This window comes from Labeo rohita, chromosome 6 (genome assembly GCF_022985175.1).
Source record: "Labeo rohita strain BAU-BD-2019 chromosome 6, IGBB_LRoh.1.0, whole genome shotgun sequence".
NCBI classification, from domain to species: Eukaryota; Metazoa; Chordata; class Actinopteri; order Cypriniformes; family Cyprinidae; genus Labeo; species Labeo rohita.
In genome coordinates this window covers 20,937,544-20,956,587 of record NC_066874.1, presented here as the reverse complement: position 1 = coordinate 20,956,587, position 19,044 = coordinate 20,937,544, and the positions used below count along the sequence as shown (strand labels likewise).

Below are 19,044 nucleotides of genomic sequence, written 5' to 3'. Positions count from 1 at the left end.
CAAAACCAAACAGATCTTTTTAGGCAGAATATCTAAAGTATGAGCTGTAAAGACACAGCCCTATTCTGGAAAAGTGGCAAAGGAGCAGCAGCTCATTTGCAATTAAAGAGATATGTACAAAAACTCAAAATGTGCATTTTCAAAACAATATAAGAAAAGATCTGTGGGGTACTTTGAGCTGAAACTTCACAAACACATTATGGGGTCACCTGAGACTTACATTACAATGTATAATGGGGCATAATAGGTCTCCTTTAAGAAGTAAAAAACCTGTGTAACTGTCTGATTGCAACCATATAATGCAAAGAGCACAGAGCACAGGGAGGGAAAACAATGTAAGAAAACAGTTTTATTTATATAAGAAAACCAATCAATCATTTTAACTACTTCAACATACAAAACTTTTGGAGAATCTGATTAACATATTACACACAGTCTCTGCAAACTTGAGTACAAAATAATACGTTGAGATGAGAAACATTTCTATTATGGTATTGCACATGTTCCAGATACTATGAAAATGTTTAGTGGCACCACAAATAAAACGACTGTAGCAATATCAGTACCGATCACTGAAACCCTGAAACCCACAAAAATCTAATCTGGAATCTCCTCCATGAAATGATTTGGACATTATTGCATGAGAAATCAATTTCCCCCAGTATCTTCACATACAGTAAGTCACGTTAACACAGGGCAGATCTATGATGCAGCTGAGATTGCATTGATTTCAAGTGTTAATCCTCCACTATACTCCGGTAAGGCTCTTTAGTGGCTGTGTGGACACATAGATCTCACCTAAGCAGCATCACCTGTCACTCTCTAGGAAAGAGGATTCTTAAAGCTGTTGCCGGAGGGCCATCATAGCATAACATTTAAAAAAAACCAAAAAAAACAAAACAATGTTTTTCGACTGCGCAGTCCAATATAGGTCATTACATGTAGTTACGGAATACTCCTTGTGCCACTAAAGTACTCAAACCAATAAAAACACTAAAAAATATGATATTTTGTTTTAAAAATATATGTCTGTACATAGTTGAATTTGTAAACAAATTTAAGCCTTTTGTTTCTTAATGCATTTTTTCTAGTGTAAAAGTGAATTCATTAGGTAAAAATAAACCTAGTTATCTTAATATTGACAAAATAAATAGACATAAGTTAAAACGTATGTGCAGGACAGCCCAAAGCACTCAGTAGTGTTAAAAAAAAAAAACTCTCTTATGTCTGCCATATCCTCATTGTCCCTTTTTCCAGTGTCCTGGTTTGACGTTCTCTGCTGTCACAATTCGGTAACTCAAACCAGAACCGACTTGTATTATAGTACCTGTAATACTTTAAAACATTCATCAATTCTTTTCCAACGTCAAACCTTCCAGCATAAACACATATGAAATTTCATGACCTCAGGAGAAGCTCCCACTGTAAAGTACATACCAACAAAAAGAGAAGGTCACATCACATACCATTTTTAGAAATCCACACTTACATCATCAAAAGCCTGCAGTTCCTAGAGGCTTTCAGCATAGGACGGTTCAGTCAGGTTCATCTAATAGTTCACCCCCTTTGTCTCGCAACGGCCTGAAGAGTAACACAAGGCCTATTATCGGCCTGACACAGGCCTTGTCTGTTAGTGGTTAGGGAAAGGCCCTTTGGGTGGGATTAGGACTGTTCTAAATCTGTTCCACAGGAGGTCCCTCCTCTTTAGGTGCTGGCTCCAGGTGAATGGGAGTGACGTTATTGGGCTTCTTAACACTGGGGGAAAAGGATGCCGTGAAGGTCATGCATAAAATGTCAAATAAGAAAAATAAAATACTTTAAGGAAACCAGTTATTCAGCTATTACTAACAATATGTCAGGTTGGCCCTGAGAGTTAAATTGTTAATATACATGCATCAATGGCCATTTACAATGCTTTTTTTTTTTTTTTTTTTAAAAGTCCATAGAATAGAATAGAATAAGATGAGTAAAGTTTGTGAACGAACTTTAAAGTTGGCTTAAAAAAGGCCTTGTCTGAAAGTTACAGTTGAACAATCTTGAAGTTTGAAAGTTTAGACAAATAGATGGATGTTGATAGCATGTTGTTAACATGATTTAGTACATAGCATGATTAGCATGTTGTTAACATGTTATTATGTTTCTAGCATGATTAACATGGTGCTAGCATGTTTCTAACATGATTAACATGTTACTAACATGTTTGTAACATTATTAGCATTCTGCTAACATATTTCTGACATCACTAACATGTTTTAGCATGTTAGTAACAGTATTCTAACATGATTAACATGTTACCCACATGTTAGCATGAAGTCAGTAACATGTTATCATGCTTAACATGTTACTAACATGAGTTTAAGTCTAACATGTTACTAACATTAATATTAGTACTAACATTAATAATATTACACTAGTTTTTGCTTGCATGTTTTTGGCAAGTTAGTAACATGATTCTATCATGATTATAATGTTGCTATCATTTTGTTAATATGATTAACATGTTGCTAACAGGTTTAGCATTTTGCTAATACTATTTTAATATGATTAGAATGCAATTAGCATGTTTCTAACATCACTAGCATGTTTTTAGCATGTTAGTAAAAGGATTCTAACATGATTAGCATGTTACCCACATGTTAGCATGAAGTCAGTAACATGTTATCATGCTTAACATGTTACTAGCATGTTACTAACATGAGTTTAAGTCTAACATGTTACTAACATTAATATTAGTACTAACAATAATAATATTACACTAGTTTTTGCTTGCATGTTTTTAGCATGTTAGTAAAAGGATTCTAACATGATTAGCATGTTACCCACGTTAGCATGAAGTCAGTAACGTTATCATGATTAACTTGCTGTTAACATTTTTTTTAGCATGATTAGCATGTTACTAACATGACTAAATCTAACATGTTACTAACATTAACTTTAACATGTTTCTATCATCACTAGTTTTTACTTGCATGTTTTTGGCAAGTTAGTAACATGATTCTATCATGATTATAATGTTGCTATCATGTTGTTAATATGATTAACATGTTGCTAACAGGTTTAGCATGTTGCTAATACTATTTTAATATGATTAGCATGTAATTAACATGTTTCTATCACTAGCATGTTTTAACATGTTAGTAACAAGTCAGTGACATGTTAACCTGATCAACACGTTACGTGCATGTTAACATGATTAACAAGTTCTTAGCATGATTAAAATGTTATTTGCATGTTTCTAAAATGATTAGCATAGTGTTACCAATTTGTTTTAACATGATTAGCATGTTACTAACATGATTATAGCATGAACAGCATGTTACTAGTATGTTTCTAGCATGATTAACATGTTACTAACATGTTATGTTGTTAGCATGTCAACATGATTAAGTTGTTAGCATGATTAAAACATTATTAGCATGTTTCTAAAATGATTAGCATGGTGCTACCATTTTTTAACATGATTAGCATGTTACTACCATGATTAGCAAATTACTATTATGTTGCTAGTTTGTTTCTAGCATGATTAACATGTTACTAACATGTTGTTAGCATGTTTAACATGTTAGTAGCATGTTAGCATGACTAAAACATTACTAGCATGTTTCTAATATGATTAGCATGCTCCTACCCTGTTTTAACATGATTATCATGTTGCTAACATGTTTTAACAATGTTTTAACACGACTAACAAGTTACTAGCATGTTGTTAACATGTTTCTGGCATGACTTGCATGCTACTAACATGCTAAGATGACTAACAAGTTGTTAGCATGATTAGCTTGTTACTAGCATATTTATTAACATGATTAGCATGCTAACAACATGCTGGTATGTTTTCGCATGATTCTCGTGATTTTAACATGATTAGCATGTTACTTACATGTTGCTAGCTTGATTCTAACATCATTAACATTATACTATCTTATTTCTAACACGATTAGCATGCTGCTGGCATGTTTTAACATGGTTAGCATGTTTTTAACGTGTTTAACATGATTAACATCTTGTTAGCATGTTGCTAACATGTTTTTAGCGTGATTAAAAATATTGCTAACATGAATTAAAATCCAGCCCTGGAATTATGGACATATAAAACAATGCATTACCACTGACAGTTAGGCTCAAAAGCAAAGAGTCACATAATATGGCCCTAATCCAAATCCAACTGAGAATCTGTGACACTTTTGGGGCACACAACTATAATCTGACTAACCCGAACAATGTAATATATACTCACGAGTATGGTGAGATTGGAACAGCCACTACTAGTACATGGTTCTTCTTTCTGAAGAGCCTCCAGAGTCCTTTGTGATAACCTCGTACATCCAGGTCCCATACGTGCAGGCACTATGAGCAGTAAACAAGATAAGGCCATAACCTAATACTACAGTTTTAATATCCTCGCCTCAGTTTTCATATATTTCTTTCTATAAATTTCCTCTCTCAGTGTTTATAAGCCATTTATCTACCCTTGCAGGCTCTGCAAATAATAGCCAGACATTTGCGCCTTTAGCTCACAGAGAAACAGGCAATAGAACTCGCCACTTTGCTAAGATTCATTGCAACCCACTGTACCAATACATGCAGGGTAACTCTGAATTGCAGCCATTTGTTGCATGAGATACAGATTCAAAGTGCAAATCTTTAAAAATTCACCATACCTTTGCCAATTCTGTCCAAGTGTTTGTATCTGTCTCCTGCTCCATTTTGATAAACATTACAAAGGTCTTTCCCTCAGTGTCTGGGATAAATGAGTCTTCACATGGGTTTTTACTATGGTCCAGAACCTCAGCCTCACTGCAGACGCACAAATGATTAATGCAGCTGTTGTAATAATAATGCAATTTAAAGGTGCTACATTAACTATGCAAATAGAGGACTATGATCTTCAGATAAAATTACCGTAGCAGGTTTTGGATTTCAATCTCATATGAGTCTTTCTTCAAGCTGTAAACATAGAGAGAATATTAAAGATGTCTGAAAAAGGATATAAATAAGGCTAAAATAAAGGATAATATGGAAACTATACATACCCATCTACATTTTTCATCTGAACATTCGGAATTGTGTTAAACTTGTGCTTTTTAAAGTAAACTTCCTATAGAGAAACAAGCACAAGTTTTAGTATAAAACATTATTTTAAATGAGGAAATGTTAGAAAACGACATCACTGTATTCATAGTGTCCCAGATTTAGGAACAACATACTAATTACAAGTAATAATTAATAAGAACACAGATAAACCACAGACGTTAACGGTAAATATAACTCTCACTTACATGGAAGTAACCATTCATGTTTAAGCCAATGATGCCAAAGTGATAAGAGCGGGAGACATCAGGAATGACACACTCTCTCCCCTTCCTCTGTTCCGGCATCCGCATCCACATGTCCCAATCCCATAGCTAAGAGATGGTAACATATATATGGTAAAATAGAAAACAGATAATTTAAATATTTCACAAATTTAAATTCAGAATATAATTTCTGGACCTTACTATATACACTATACACGCATTCTTGAAATTCAAGTGACTCTTCAAAGGTTAACAATGTTATTTAAATGAGAGAACAAAATATTAAAATCCATAGTGAGAACAGCACTTCCCAATGGTGAGAGGAGGATTAATCACTTTGAGAAGCTTTTGTGCAAGCAAATGGAGCGGAAAATTGTGCCAAATGGGACACTGCTTTTGAAGGGTTTTGCATGTAAACTGTAAATACATAAACATCTCCTATTTAGACATAAATTACAGGCTAAATGCAGGAATTAGCTGCCTCACCTTCTCAGGGGTTGGCCATTTGGGCTCCAGTTCATCCTTGTAAAGGCTTTTTTTAAGCACCCATCCAAGGCCAGGCATACTTTCTACTCTGTACAACAAAGATGGATCCTCTGCTGTGTGCTCATAACCCTGCAAAACAGCAAAGCAGCAATGTCAAGAACACTGCTTGAAGGCTTTTTAACACTAACAGTAGTTTAATCTGAGGATACCACTAATTATTGTTTAGAAAAAGAAAAATATACCAACAGAAGAGCATTTTTGGCAGTATTTACCCCCAACAAAGTAAAAACGCATATTTTCAAGCAATGAACAAACTGAAAAGAAACTCTGATTTTTTTTTTTTCTCCATCACTCACTTGGTCATTCCAGGCTGAGATACAGTACAGGCTGTCATCCTCACGCAACAAATGGATGGTCTGACTGAGAAAGCTGGGAGACAAATGTTGGAGAAGAAATAAATCACACATTTAAAAGACATTTAGAGACAATGAGTCAAATGCTGTGACTCAGTCTTTTCTATTAAGATGAGTTGAGCTCATTAATTCTGCACTCAGATGTTTCTAAACTAGAAAAAAAGAATGTGGCAAAAAATATGGGAGTTTGCTACCACCTAGTGGACACATATGAAATTCATTCAAAATAATTCTTAGAAAATTAATTTAGCTAATATTACACACACCACATATCACTATTACTATATTATACAGCTGAGGTCAAAAGTTTTCACCCCTTTCAAAATCATTAAAAATGTTAATTATTTTACCAAAACAAGAGTGATCATACAAAATGCATGTTATTGTTTATTTGATACTGACCTGAATACGATACTTGACATAAAAGATGTTCACATATAGTACACAAGAGAAAATAATAGCTGAATTTATAAAAACTACCCGGTTCAAAAGTTTACATCCTCTTGATTCTTAATATTGTGTAGTTACTTGAATGGTCTACAGCTGTGTTTTTTTTGTTCAATGATAGTTGTTCATGAGTGCCTTGTTTGTCCTGAACAGTTAAACTGCCTGCTGTTCTTCAGAGGAATTCAGAAGAACACATCCATACCTGAAAAAATCTATGGAAATATCCAGGTCTTCCTCCAAGACAATGGCAAAATCTGCATCCTAAAACAAATTTTTTCTCAAAGTCAAACACTTTCAAGCTGTTTTACAATGTAATTGTACATAAGGTGTAAGGTAAGTAATCATTTACTCACTGGATGCAGATTGAAGGTTGCAGTCAAGCTCGCTTTGTAATGCTGAGACAAAATGAACATTAATATATTAGTGCCACTTTACGGTAATTCACAAACAGGATTTGACTCCTGTAATCAACTATAAACTGGCTTAAAGTTAATTGTTCATTTTTTAATAAAAGTTACAAACATATTACCTGTGACACTCGAGCGTTCTTAATACTGATAGGCGTATGCTGAACTCCTTTAAGACCGAAGAGATCCACCACATCCATGGGTTCCTAACCAGAAAGCATTTTTTGTTAATTTTGTAAATGTGTATAAATCCTTTCACAAAAGCTTAAAAAAAAAGGCACTGAAGAGGAGAGGGGAAAAAATTAAAAGGAGATAATACCTCATAGTAGCCATCGATAAAAACAGTGATCATCTGTGGATTGACACCATGAGAAGAAAGAAGAGAGCGCAGCATTCTAGAGAAACAAACATGGCTTCAGTCAGATATTCAAGGTATGTTTATTTATGTGTATGTGTGTATATATATATATATATATATTATATATATATTATACAGGATTTCTGGTTTCTCCACTGAAGCCAAATCAAAACAACATATACATGTTATATATATATATATATATATATATATATATATATACACATACATACATATACATACACTGCCCTTCAAAAGTTTGGAAACACCCCTGGCTAAGTGTGGTTTTGGACAAGATCAGCATAAATCCTTATAATTTTCTGGTGCAAATACATTAAAGTAACTTGACATTGTCATTGAAGACCAGCAATAATAATTTTTATTTTGATTACATAATAATGGCAATATATACATGTCAAAGTCGGACATGCCCCTTTGCCAGCTGTGATGCCTGGTTACTGGTTTAAACTTGGCCCAGGTTTTTAAAAGATTGTTGGGTCAGCACACCTTAATAGCTTCAACAACTGATTGCCAATTAAGTACAGAATACAATGAATTTAGGCCCAGATTATGCAGAGCTGTAATAGCTGCTAATGGTGGATATTTTGATGAATTGAAAATTTAAGTTTTTTTTATGTATAAACTGTTTATGTTATATGTTTTCGTAGTTTGTGTTGTCCCTTATCAGTACAAAATTATCACAAATTAAAAAGGATTCATGCCAATATGTCCAAAACCCCACTTTTCTAGGGCGTTTCCAAACTTTTGGAGGGCAAAAAGTATGTGAAATGTGTGTCTTTCCCATCACTTTTGGTCAATTTATTACATCCTTGATGAATAAAAGCACTAATTTCCTAAAAACAATTCCTGGCTGGCTACAGAATGTTTGAACAAACAAGAACGGAAAAACATATCAAGACGTGGCGTTAACTAGCTCATTCAGCTGCACAAATGATGTGGTTTGGTAGTGTAGTTAAGTACAAAGAAATGTAAGTTTACTAACCTATAGAGATAGTTTGGTCTATTTCCAGCTATAACTGCTACTGGGACGTTGTAGACATTGTTGTTAGGCAGCTAGACAGGACATGGAAATGTTTAGTCAACAACACAGATTTAACACAAATTCATTGTTCTTCTATCTAAATGCTTTTAAGAGACAAGTTACCTCAGGATGAGGTGCACAACAAACACTAACAACTAAAAGTCTTACACTTCTGCAAAAAAACTACAGTAAAAAGGTAAACTTGTAGAGAAAAATGTGTAGAGCCTGTCCTGGCATCACAGATTTTGATTGTGATTTTCCTGATACCATAGATAAAAACATCATGGTGCCAAAAAAATGGTGTATCACAGTAAAATATCTTTTTAAAAGTTCAAACTCTGATAAAAAAAAAAAAAAAACATGCTAATATTTAGCACAGTTTGGTATGACAGACAGTGTAAAGATAAATGTAAAATTTAAAGCCTTAACACTTGAGATTACTAAATCTGTTTTTAAAGCAAGAGGGATGTATTTTTCAGGATTCTTAAGTTTACAAGAAAAGTTTTTATTTGAAATTTTTTTTCTGTAATGCATGTGTGCAATGTAATGCATCCTCGCTTGATAAAAGTGGAAAAAAAAATATCTCACTGACTACAAATAGTATATAAAAGGTACTTTTGTCACAGGATGTGTGTCTTACTGGGTCAGGATTGAACTCTATGGGTGCTGGATCCTTGCAACTACAAATGCTTCCATATCCTTCCACTTTACTGCAGAACAATTTCCTCCGTCGGTTCAGCTCTGTGTCTGCCCAATGGCACTCAGCCTCTGAAATGAGTCCCAACGTCAACAGACAGCTTTATAAATGATCCATAACATAAATGCAACAAATAAACTCTACACTTATAATAATAGAGGCGGAAATACCTTCAGAAGCTGTCAGCTGGACCTCAGTTTTTAGTAGCACAGGATCACCCCATGTGGACAGAGCAGGAGACTTGGAGTGCTTCTCCCCATACACTTGACCTAAAAAAATAAATGGTACACTTACATCACATCACAGTGGAAAATATATAAAATATCACTTATTACACTATATTAGACTGATTTCAATAGGATCAGGTGACACTGATGACTGGAGTAATGGCTGCAGAAAATTCAGTTTTGCCATCACAGGCACACACTTAAAAAAAACAGTGATCTTAAATCGTTATAATATTTCACAATATTACTGTTTTTACTGTACTACTGTATAATTAAATAAATGCCGCCTTTGTGAGCATAAGCATTTTTCAAAAACATGAAAAATCTTAATTATTACAAACTTTTGAACCATAGTATAATACAGGAGTAAAAGCTAAAAAGCATTGTTCTTACCTCCCTTCTTCACGACCAAAGTCCACATATCCCTCCAGCCTAAGGTGACAGCTACCTGACTCCCCAAACCTTTCAGAAGATTCTTAGCTGCATCCTTCAAGTGGAAAGTCCCCTCATCCTAAAAAGGCCAATAAGAAGTGCACTTACAGACAAAGAAAACACAAATCTGAAACCATGAGAGTGGATGGGAGAGGCATTTATACCTTAATAGTGAAAATGAGGATTCTGCCACGTGTGACCATGTTGAGGAAGAGGATCATGGCTTCATCCTCATGGGGGGAATAAGTATCAAATACTCTTTTGGCCATGACGTGACCCTAAAAGGAAGAGGATACAGAAAAATCTTATAAAGTTATGCGGTGGGCAACTTAAATTGACAGTAATTATAAAAAATGACAAAGTTTGTCATGAGAAGTGAATGTTTGTTCTTACAGTTGCCTGGTTTAGAACTATAACATGTATGCCTCGGCCCTGCTCCCTCATCTCATCCTCAAGAACCTGCAAAAACACATCAAATATTGTTCATATTGTTATCTAGTAATGGTGTGACAAGTGTGTCATGTCATACATCAGGCTCTGAAGCACTTACAGTGGTGCCGTCCACTGCTACATAAACCTTAGATCGACTAGAATACACTTCGATATCCAAAACCTTCCTCCCACTCGCTGGTCTCCGTGGAGTTTCCATGTTAGGCAGGGCATCATCTGAAAAAATGTTTAATGATAGCAAAATACTAATATTATTAACTCACAACTGACAGTATGCAAAAGTTAACTCCTATAAGTTCACTCCTAAATTTATATATTCGGATAATTTACTCACCTCTTTGTCATCCAAGATGTTCATTGCTTTCTTTCTTCAGTCAAAAAGAAATGAAGGTTTTTGAGGAAAACATTCCACGATTTTTCTCCATATAGTGGACTTCAATGGGGATCAACGGGTTATATACTTTTTAACCACAAATGGTCGTCTTGCACTAGCTCTGCGTCCATGACATGCATTGTGTAGTCATGTTGGAAAGGTCACGATTGATGTAGGCGGAAGTACCGACCCAGAGTTTACAAAGCAAACATGCAAAGAAAGTCAAACGCCCTTTACAAAAAAAAAGAGGAAAAACAATGATGTCGGACGATTTTGAAGTTGAAAGAGAAAATAAGATTTTTTCGTCCCAACCTAGCTTTTTAAACACGGAGTACACAGAGGAAGAATTAATCAAACATGTTCATCCCAACGTGATTACGTAATGCATGAAGTCGTAGACACACATTGCAGAACTACTACAAGGCAAATATTTGTGACTAAAAAGTATAAAAAGTACATACATTTTTAGTTTTTTTTTTTTTTTTTTTTTTTTTAAAATGACTGATTCCCTTAATAAACCCTTATTCCTTGGCTGGGATTGTGTAGAGCCCTTTTGAAGCTGCACTGAAACTGCAATTTGGACCTTCAACCTGCTGATCCCCACTGAAGTCCACTATATGGAGAACAATTCTGGAATCTTTTCCTCAAAAACCTTCATTTGTTTTTCGACTGAAGAAAGAAAGACATAAACATCTTGGATGACATAGGGGTGAGTAAATTATCAGAAAATTTTAATTCAGGAGTGAACTAATCATTTAAAATCTTCGAAAGATGATATTACAATTCCACTTAAGTAACAGTACAGTAATATTTTAAAATCGTATAAAAGCATCATAAAATAACGTCCACAAAGGCAGTTATTGACATTACCATACTCTTGAGCTGCATCATCCTCATTGGCAACTCTCCTTGTATCAAGAATGAGTTTGATATTCACAATCACTGTGATCAGTAGAAATAGTACAGCACTGGCCTGTAAATACACACACGTTATCTAAATAAGGGCATTTCAAAGAATTTTACTGCATTTAAATATAACAAGTTATAAATACAACCTAATCTATCAGAAAACGTTCTGTAAAGTTACAACTAATAATAGCAGCATTACAATTCATTTGCAAGTTGAACTGAAAAATTAACATAAATGTCAAGCTGCATTCCCTGGTGAAAAAACAGCATATGCTGGTAGGTATGTTTTGATGCTGGGATGCTGGTTAGGTAGGTTTTGATGCTGGTTTAAGCTGGTCCTTTGCTGGTTTATGCTGGTCCTTTGCTGGTTCATGCTGGTCCTTGACCAGCAACATGACCAGCAAAAACTAGCAAAGGACCAGCTTAAACCAGCTAAGGACCAGCATAAACCAGCAAAGGACCAGCATAAACCAGCAAAGGACCAGCTTAAACCAGCTAAGGACCAGCATAAACCAGCTAAGTACCAGCATAAACCAGCAAAGGACCAGCTTAAACCAGCTAAGGACCAGCATAAACCAGCAAAGGACCATCTTAAACCAGCATCAAAACATACCTACCAGCATATGCTGTTTTTTTCACCAGCGTTAACACCACAAAAATTAATTCTGATGATTAGTGACCTAGGCAATAAACATTTCCTATTCAATTACATTTTCAACATTTCTTTGTTTTCATTTTTTTAAAAATCCTAAATGGTATGTTTTTATTTCCAGATACTGAATCACAGATTTTCAGTATGGACCACACACTAATTGCTAAATGAATTCTGTTTATTTTAAAATAACACAACAATTTAAAAAATAAAAAAAAGGCACAAATCAAATCAATCAATCAATCTATTAGAAGACACAAATACCTGTAAATTTTATGTTGTATAACAGAGCTATCACAAGAAAACCCCTATTGTAAGTGTTGAAAGATAATCTTATTAAGTGATGTGAACTGACCTGACAGATTCGTCGTACTGCTCTTTTGTTGGTGAGTCTATATTTCCAGGTGAGGTAGAGGCTACGTTGCTGGCGGGGGATGAAGGGTTTGGCTCTCGGGTTGGGTGTCCAGGTGTCCATACCTGCAGTCCTGCCCGCTGCTCCTGATCACAACACCTTCCTGCATCCGACAACGCCTGCGATCACGTCTTCTTCATCTGCACAACACGGTGCAATCACAGCAATTACAAACGACGGACAATACAGTTAATACTTTAAAAATCTTCTCGCAACGTTAAAATGTGATGCAGGTGGCACAACTTTAACACAGGTTACTACAAATGCTTTATTATGAACAGATACAAACGCAATGCTAAACTAATAACAGTAGTAACATTTTGTTAATAATCTCAACAATTCATTATTAATAGTAACTATTGCTATAGCAAACAGATGGTGAGGTAACGTTAGCTATCTCAACACAACAGCTGAAATTCCTTCTAAAGGCAAGTTCTATTGACACTGACATTTCTGTTGACTGTAAGGCTGCGCAGAATAAACGCTAGTGACTGTTTACCTCAAAAGCATGTTACGTTGCACGGAAACGACGTCCCGCCTCGAGAAAATATAACTGTAATTTAGTTTATGTCGGCTCTGGTAACATTTGGCCATATGCAGGTAATGAGCATTGTGAAGCCAGATTGCAGGATAACGCCACACGTTCGCTTTTCAAAATAAAAGCCCCCCATTCGAATGGGCAAATACTTTAATAAATTGTTTTCCTGCTAGAAGTTCTTTAATTTAATGTTGGAAAATGTAAAAGGGTCATTCCAGCTGGAATCATCAAATTTTGGAAAAGTTCCCCACCTGACCTCCTCAGATTTGTCTGAAAAAAATCCATGTGATGGGTAATATGCCCAATAGATCATATACAAAATTTCAGATCTCTACTGTGCGTACTTTTTCCACAAAAAAATCTGTAAAAAAGTTTGTTTTTTACCCCGTTTTGGCATCACAGTCTGAGTGACCATGTTCAGACTGAAATATCTCCAGAACTAGTTGTGCCAGGTCCATGAAATTTTCTGGCCTAAGAGTCCTAGTCCAGAACTGCATGAATTACAACTCACAGCATTGTTACTGAATTTACACCTGAATGCTGGCCCTCTACTTTTTTGAAACTATTACTTTAAGGGTTTTCAGATGTCCATAGAAACCTCAGTTTTCAATGTATAAGCATCAAACTTGGTAAATGGTCTGATATGTACCATGTCTTTCACATTCTTTGATATCAGACAACAGAGTCTGATGGATGTTGAGATATTAAGGTCCAAAAATGGAAAAAAACTCATTTACACCAATGTTCAGAGCAATATTTCCCATGAATGACACTAGGTGTGAACATAAAACTTGTTTTTTTTGAAAGAGCAAATTAGGATGGGGTTTTGCCTCATTTTTCTGTAATGATTTTTTTAAAACTCAGATCCTATTGTTCACTTTTGCTATTCAACTTGGTATGGGCATTTCAACAGAATTTATTAATGTTCCACTTATACAAAAAATACAAAATACAAATGAAAATGGATGTATTATTCACTGGATTGGGTGGAACATCAAGATTAGGTACTTATGTTGCATTCCATTGAATGTCGGTAGTCGGTGAATCCGAGTTAGTTCTCCTGATGTCCGTCGTAAATGCGTTCCATTGTAACAGTTGGCAAAAATATGGATGCCTATGGATAATTCCAACCGACTCGGTCTGCACTGAACTGGCCCGAGTGTGTGTTTCGGAACCCCAACTTAAGTGGCCGTTCCATTGCACTTTCCCGAGGTGGAGGTCGGATTTCCCTGAGTCCCGAGCACAATGGAATGCTGCATTATAGCATTAATTTAGGCATATGAGTTTAAAATAGCTGGTACTACAGTAGTTGTGAATGTCACACAACAATGATTTTTTTAAAAGTTATTACAGAAAAATGAGGCAAAATCCCATCCCATTTTTTTTATATTTTATCAATAAGAACATGCTCTTTCAAAAAAAAAAAGTTTCATGTTCACACCTGGTGTCATTCATGGGAAATATTGCTCTGAACATTGGTGTAAATGAGTTTTTTTCAATTTTTGGACCTTAATATCTCAACATCCATAGGACTCTGTTGTCTGATGTCAAAGGATGTGAAAGACATGGTACATATCAGACCATTTACCAAGTTTGATGCTTATACATTGAAGATTGAGGTTTCTATGGACATCTGAAAACCCTTAAAGTAATAGTTTCAAAGAAAAGTAGAGGGCCAGCATTCAGGTGTAAATTCAGTAACAATGCTGTGAGTTGTAATTCATGCAGTTCTGGACTAGGACTCTTAGCCCAGAAAATTTCATGGACCTGGCACAACTAGTTCTGGAGATATTTCAGTCTGAACATGGTCACTCAGACTGTGATGCCAAACTTTTTTTTTTTTTTACAGATTTTTTGTAAAAAAAAGTATGCACAGTAGAGATCTGAAATTTTGTATATGATCTATTGGGCATATTACCCATCACATAGATTTTTTTCAGACAAATCTGAGGGGGTCAGGTGGGGACCATTTGATGACTCCAGCTGGAATGACCCAAAATTAAAATTATTAAATTAGGAGAATTGGCTTAAAACTTAAAACAGTCATTTAAAGAACATATCCAACTTAAAACTAAACACAGGCCTACCAAACTTTAAGATGTAAACCTAAAACAAGAAACTTTAAGATGACTGATTTGTTCAACAGCTGTTTTAATGGGTTTATAAATGTCAAAACTCTAAACAAAATTAGCTAAGCAAACAAAAGGTGAACTATTAGCCAGTATTAGGCCATAGTTCAATTCAGACTTTTAAGTAATTTTTATAAACATGCCTTAGACAAAAACATTATTGGTGTGCATCTTGAGACAAAACAAAGGCACTGATATACTTTAAGATCAGTCAGTGCAAGTTTCTTTCAGTTGAAACAGCTCAAGGCAAGGCAAGTTTATTTATATAGCACATTTCATACACAAAGGTAATTCAAAGTGCTTTACATAAAAGGAAGTAGAATAATCATAAAAACAATAATAAAAACAATAATCACAAAAAAGGAAGTAGAACAATCATAAAAACAATGATCACAACAATAAAACAAAAAATGTAAAATGTAAAAACTGATTGATTTAATGATTTAAAAATGATTTAAAAATTGATTTAAAATAAATTTAAGACAGTTAAAAAACAGAAAATGATTATACATAATGCAATCAGTTCGGACGAAGCACAGTGCTCATTCAGTAAATGCACAGCTAAACAGATGAGTTTTGAGTCTAGATTTAAATGTAGCTAATGTTTTAGCACATTTGATCTCTTCTGGAAGCTGGTTCCAACTGCGGGCAGCATAATAGCTAAAAGCGGATTCCCCTTGTTTTGCGTGACTCAATCCTAATGATCTGAGTGGTCTGTTAGGTTTATATTCAGTGAGCATATCTGCAATGTATTTAGGTCCTAGGCCATTGAGTGATTTAAAAATGAGTAAAAGTACTTTAAAATCAATTCTAAATATAACTGGAAGCCAGTGTAGGGACCTGAGGACTGGTGTGATATGCTCAGATTTTCTGGTTCTAGTCAGAATCCTGGCAGCACTGTTCTGGACGAGCTGCAGCTGTCTAATGATTTTCTTGGGAAGGCCAGTGAGGAGACCATTACAATAGTCCACCCTGCTTGTGATAAAGGCATGAACAAGCTCAGGCTTACATTTTAGTCTAGGACAAGGCTTTAGCCACATCTGTGAAACTGGGGGAATGTGTTTCAAAACACAAAGAGGCTAGAGGGAGCTGATTTCCTCATATAGATCTGCGGTGTTAAAATTAAATGACAAAAAGTAAATTTAGTGGTTCTTTGACTTTATGTAACAGAAGTGGAAATAGGCTGTGAGAGTTTGTCACAAATATCTTTTCGGGTATCAGATATTTTTGTCAAACAGAAGGATGCCTTTCTTTTTCCATCACTATAGACATATTTCACTGGTAATTTGTGCAAAGATGAAATGCCCCATTCCCAGTTTACAAACTGTGTGTGAACAAATTTATCAGATCGTCTCTAGCAAGCGGAAAAGGCGGAGTAAAGAAATGCCTTTAATTGTTCTGTTGGGTATTGCACTGTTATTATGTTTGTCTACCAAGCTTTTTCTCTACAAAAAGACCCAGCGCAAAAGGAAAATATGGGACTTCTGTCAGCTTTTGGTTACTTGGGTGAGTGTTTTTACATAAAACCTATTAACATAAATAAATTGACTTTTCAAGAATCAGCTAAAACACAATCCACTGGTCTATTTTATCAATGTTTATTCTAATTTGGGATTTTAATGTTGTTGCATTATATAACTTTTCAGTGCTGTTTTCCTCCCTGTTCACACATGGAGGATCTGAAGTTGACGTTGCTGTAGAGGTCCAGCCTGACAGCAGACAACACTTCAGGGGAAAAAATTTCACCCTTTTATGCTCAGTAAACAGTGGTAATTCAACGGGGTTGATATTGAAGAGTCTTCAAGGAAATAAAACAATATCTGGATGTTCGCAGTTGAATGGTACAGAATCTACAGACAGGGTTGGAGAATGTCATTTCATTGACATTGATTATAAGAACAGTGGGCTGTACTGGTGTGAGATTCCTGCTGAAAACAAGACGAGCAAAGCTGTCAACATCACTGTGAGCTGTAAGAACATCACTGTCAATAATATAAATTCGAATCACACTGATTTAAAGATAATAGTTTTCATTATTAACATGTGATGAATCTCCACAGCTGATTCAGAAGCATCTTTGGTCTGGTTGTCAGGGCTTTGTATCATCTTGGTTTTTCTGGTGCTTCTTCCAGTGATCTGGCTGTTGTTTCCAGGTTTCAGGTAGTGTATACAATTCATTTCCTATTCTATTTTACGTTTTGGCAAATTGGTGGCAAATTTGTATGATTGTACAATCTGATTACGCCCCACTGAGAGTTAGGTTTGGGGGTGAAACCTTCATGCTTATTATTTATTTATTTATTTTTCCTAAAAATCATGTTTTTAATACCATTCAAATCATAGAAATTCATAAAAAAAATCACCAAGTCATAAAGTTATGTTTTTCCCATGAGATCAGGTGAGTATACAGGTATATATATTTAGCCGTGATACACACTTAAAGCAACAGTTCACCCCAAAATGAGATTTGTGTTAATATTAACTCAAATTCAGGTCATTTTGAACTTTGAGGTTTATGAGGTTTAGTAAATAATGACAAATTTTGCATTTTTTAATTGATTACTACAGCAGTTTCTATTAATCAGTTTGTGATACTAATTTCATTGACTACTTTTGATTTACATTGGTCTCTGTATCAAATATCTGCAATGTTTCCTCATGCTTTTCAGGGAGAAATTGCATGTGTGTCTAAACAGGGGATATAAGAGGGAAGGGGTCCAACAGGAAATGCCTAAAACCAAGCAGGACGTGACTGAAATCCAGTGGGATCTTCCCTGGATGGAGATGGACAATTTGTTGGACAAGCACCAAAATCCTGGCAGCTGAACATTCTACGTTCCAAATGTGGATGTTATCAGATACAGACAATATTTCTGAAGACAGAAAACAGCCACTGTGCTGAGTCCTGGGTAATATGACAGAGGAATAAAGAGGCACATACTGATTTTTACAGAACATGTGTTTTCACACTGAATAGTATGTTACCAGCTTTAGATAAGAGGTCAAAGGTCTTTAAGGAATGATTATATCACCTGTTATTAATTATGAAATGGCATTGATTTGTTATTTCTGTGTGACTCGTTCACAGTAAAAACTTCTGCAGATGGTGACAGGCAAGATGGCAATTAACTTTTTTTTTTTTAAACATGGTTTCTGTGCATTGTAATGTGGACATATAAAATATTTATTTCTTTAAAAAAGGGTAAATAAATAAATAATGATGAATCATGTCCATTCAAAACTGACTGAAATTGCTATTTTTTTTATGTTAACATTGTGACATTTGATAAACATTTAATGTAAGTGTTGCTATCATGAAAAAAATTGCACTTAGATGTTTTGATCGTATGCTTGACATTAATTATCCTAGGAAATATGATTTAAAATATTTAGCATTAAAACGTTATTTCAGTATATCTTAAAGCAATACTTTAAGCATGTTTTTTAAAAGTACATTTATTTTAATGTAAATTTAAAATTTTTTATAGTGCATTTTAAATTAAATAATGCACTAGCAAGTATGTATGATAAAACTCACTAGGCAATATGTTAACAAAAATACTGTTAAGTCAATGCATTTTAAAATGTTCATAGTGTCCTTTCAGATGTCCAGGACAGTGTGTTTAGTGTATTTGACTGTGAAATGTGTTAAAATTATATATAAATAAATGTATTTTAAAATGTTCTTCAGTCAGATTTCTGTCTGTTTTATTAGTTATGTAATCTATTTGAAATTACATAAGTAAATTATACAGTTTACTTTTAAATTATGTTT

The 19,044-nt window shown here is 34.8% G+C and overlaps 2 protein-coding genes across 2 annotated transcripts; one reads left to right on the top strand and one right to left on the bottom strand.

Moving 5' to 3' along the window:
* Positions 1–334: 334 nt before the first annotated feature.
* Positions 335–13,231, bottom strand: pomgnt1 (protein O-linked mannose N-acetylglucosaminyltransferase 1 (beta 1,2-)). The gene is made up of 22 exons (XM_051113400.1): positions 13,102–13,231; positions 12,546–12,742; positions 11,500–11,602; positions 10,357–10,472; positions 10,200–10,265; positions 9,971–10,084; positions 9,768–9,885; positions 9,318–9,416; positions 9,091–9,218; positions 8,412–8,482; positions 7,370–7,445; positions 7,173–7,256; positions 6,997–7,038; positions 6,846–6,904; positions 6,140–6,212; positions 5,784–5,912; positions 5,280–5,405; positions 5,034–5,098; positions 4,903–4,947; positions 4,662–4,797; positions 4,238–4,347; positions 335–1,755 (listed from the first exon to the last, which is right to left on the bottom strand). Exons 2-22 carry the CDS (start codon positions 12,663–12,665, stop codon positions 1,674–1,676), a joined length of 1,962 nt encoding a protein of 653 aa, XP_050969357.1. The 5' UTR covers positions 12,666–12,742; positions 13,102–13,231; the 3' UTR covers positions 335–1,673.
* Positions 13,232–16,693: 3,462 nt separating this feature from the next.
* Positions 16,694–18,823, top strand: LOC127167268 (uncharacterized). Its single transcript, XM_051113193.1, has 4 exons — positions 16,694–16,775; positions 16,916–17,239; positions 17,330–17,429; positions 17,939–18,823. The coding sequence occupies exons 1-4, from the start codon at positions 16,745–16,747 to the stop codon at positions 18,093–18,095; spliced, it is 612 nt and encodes a 203-aa protein (XP_050969150.1). The 5' UTR covers positions 16,694–16,744; the 3' UTR covers positions 18,096–18,823.
* Positions 18,824–19,044: the final 221 nt, after the last annotated feature.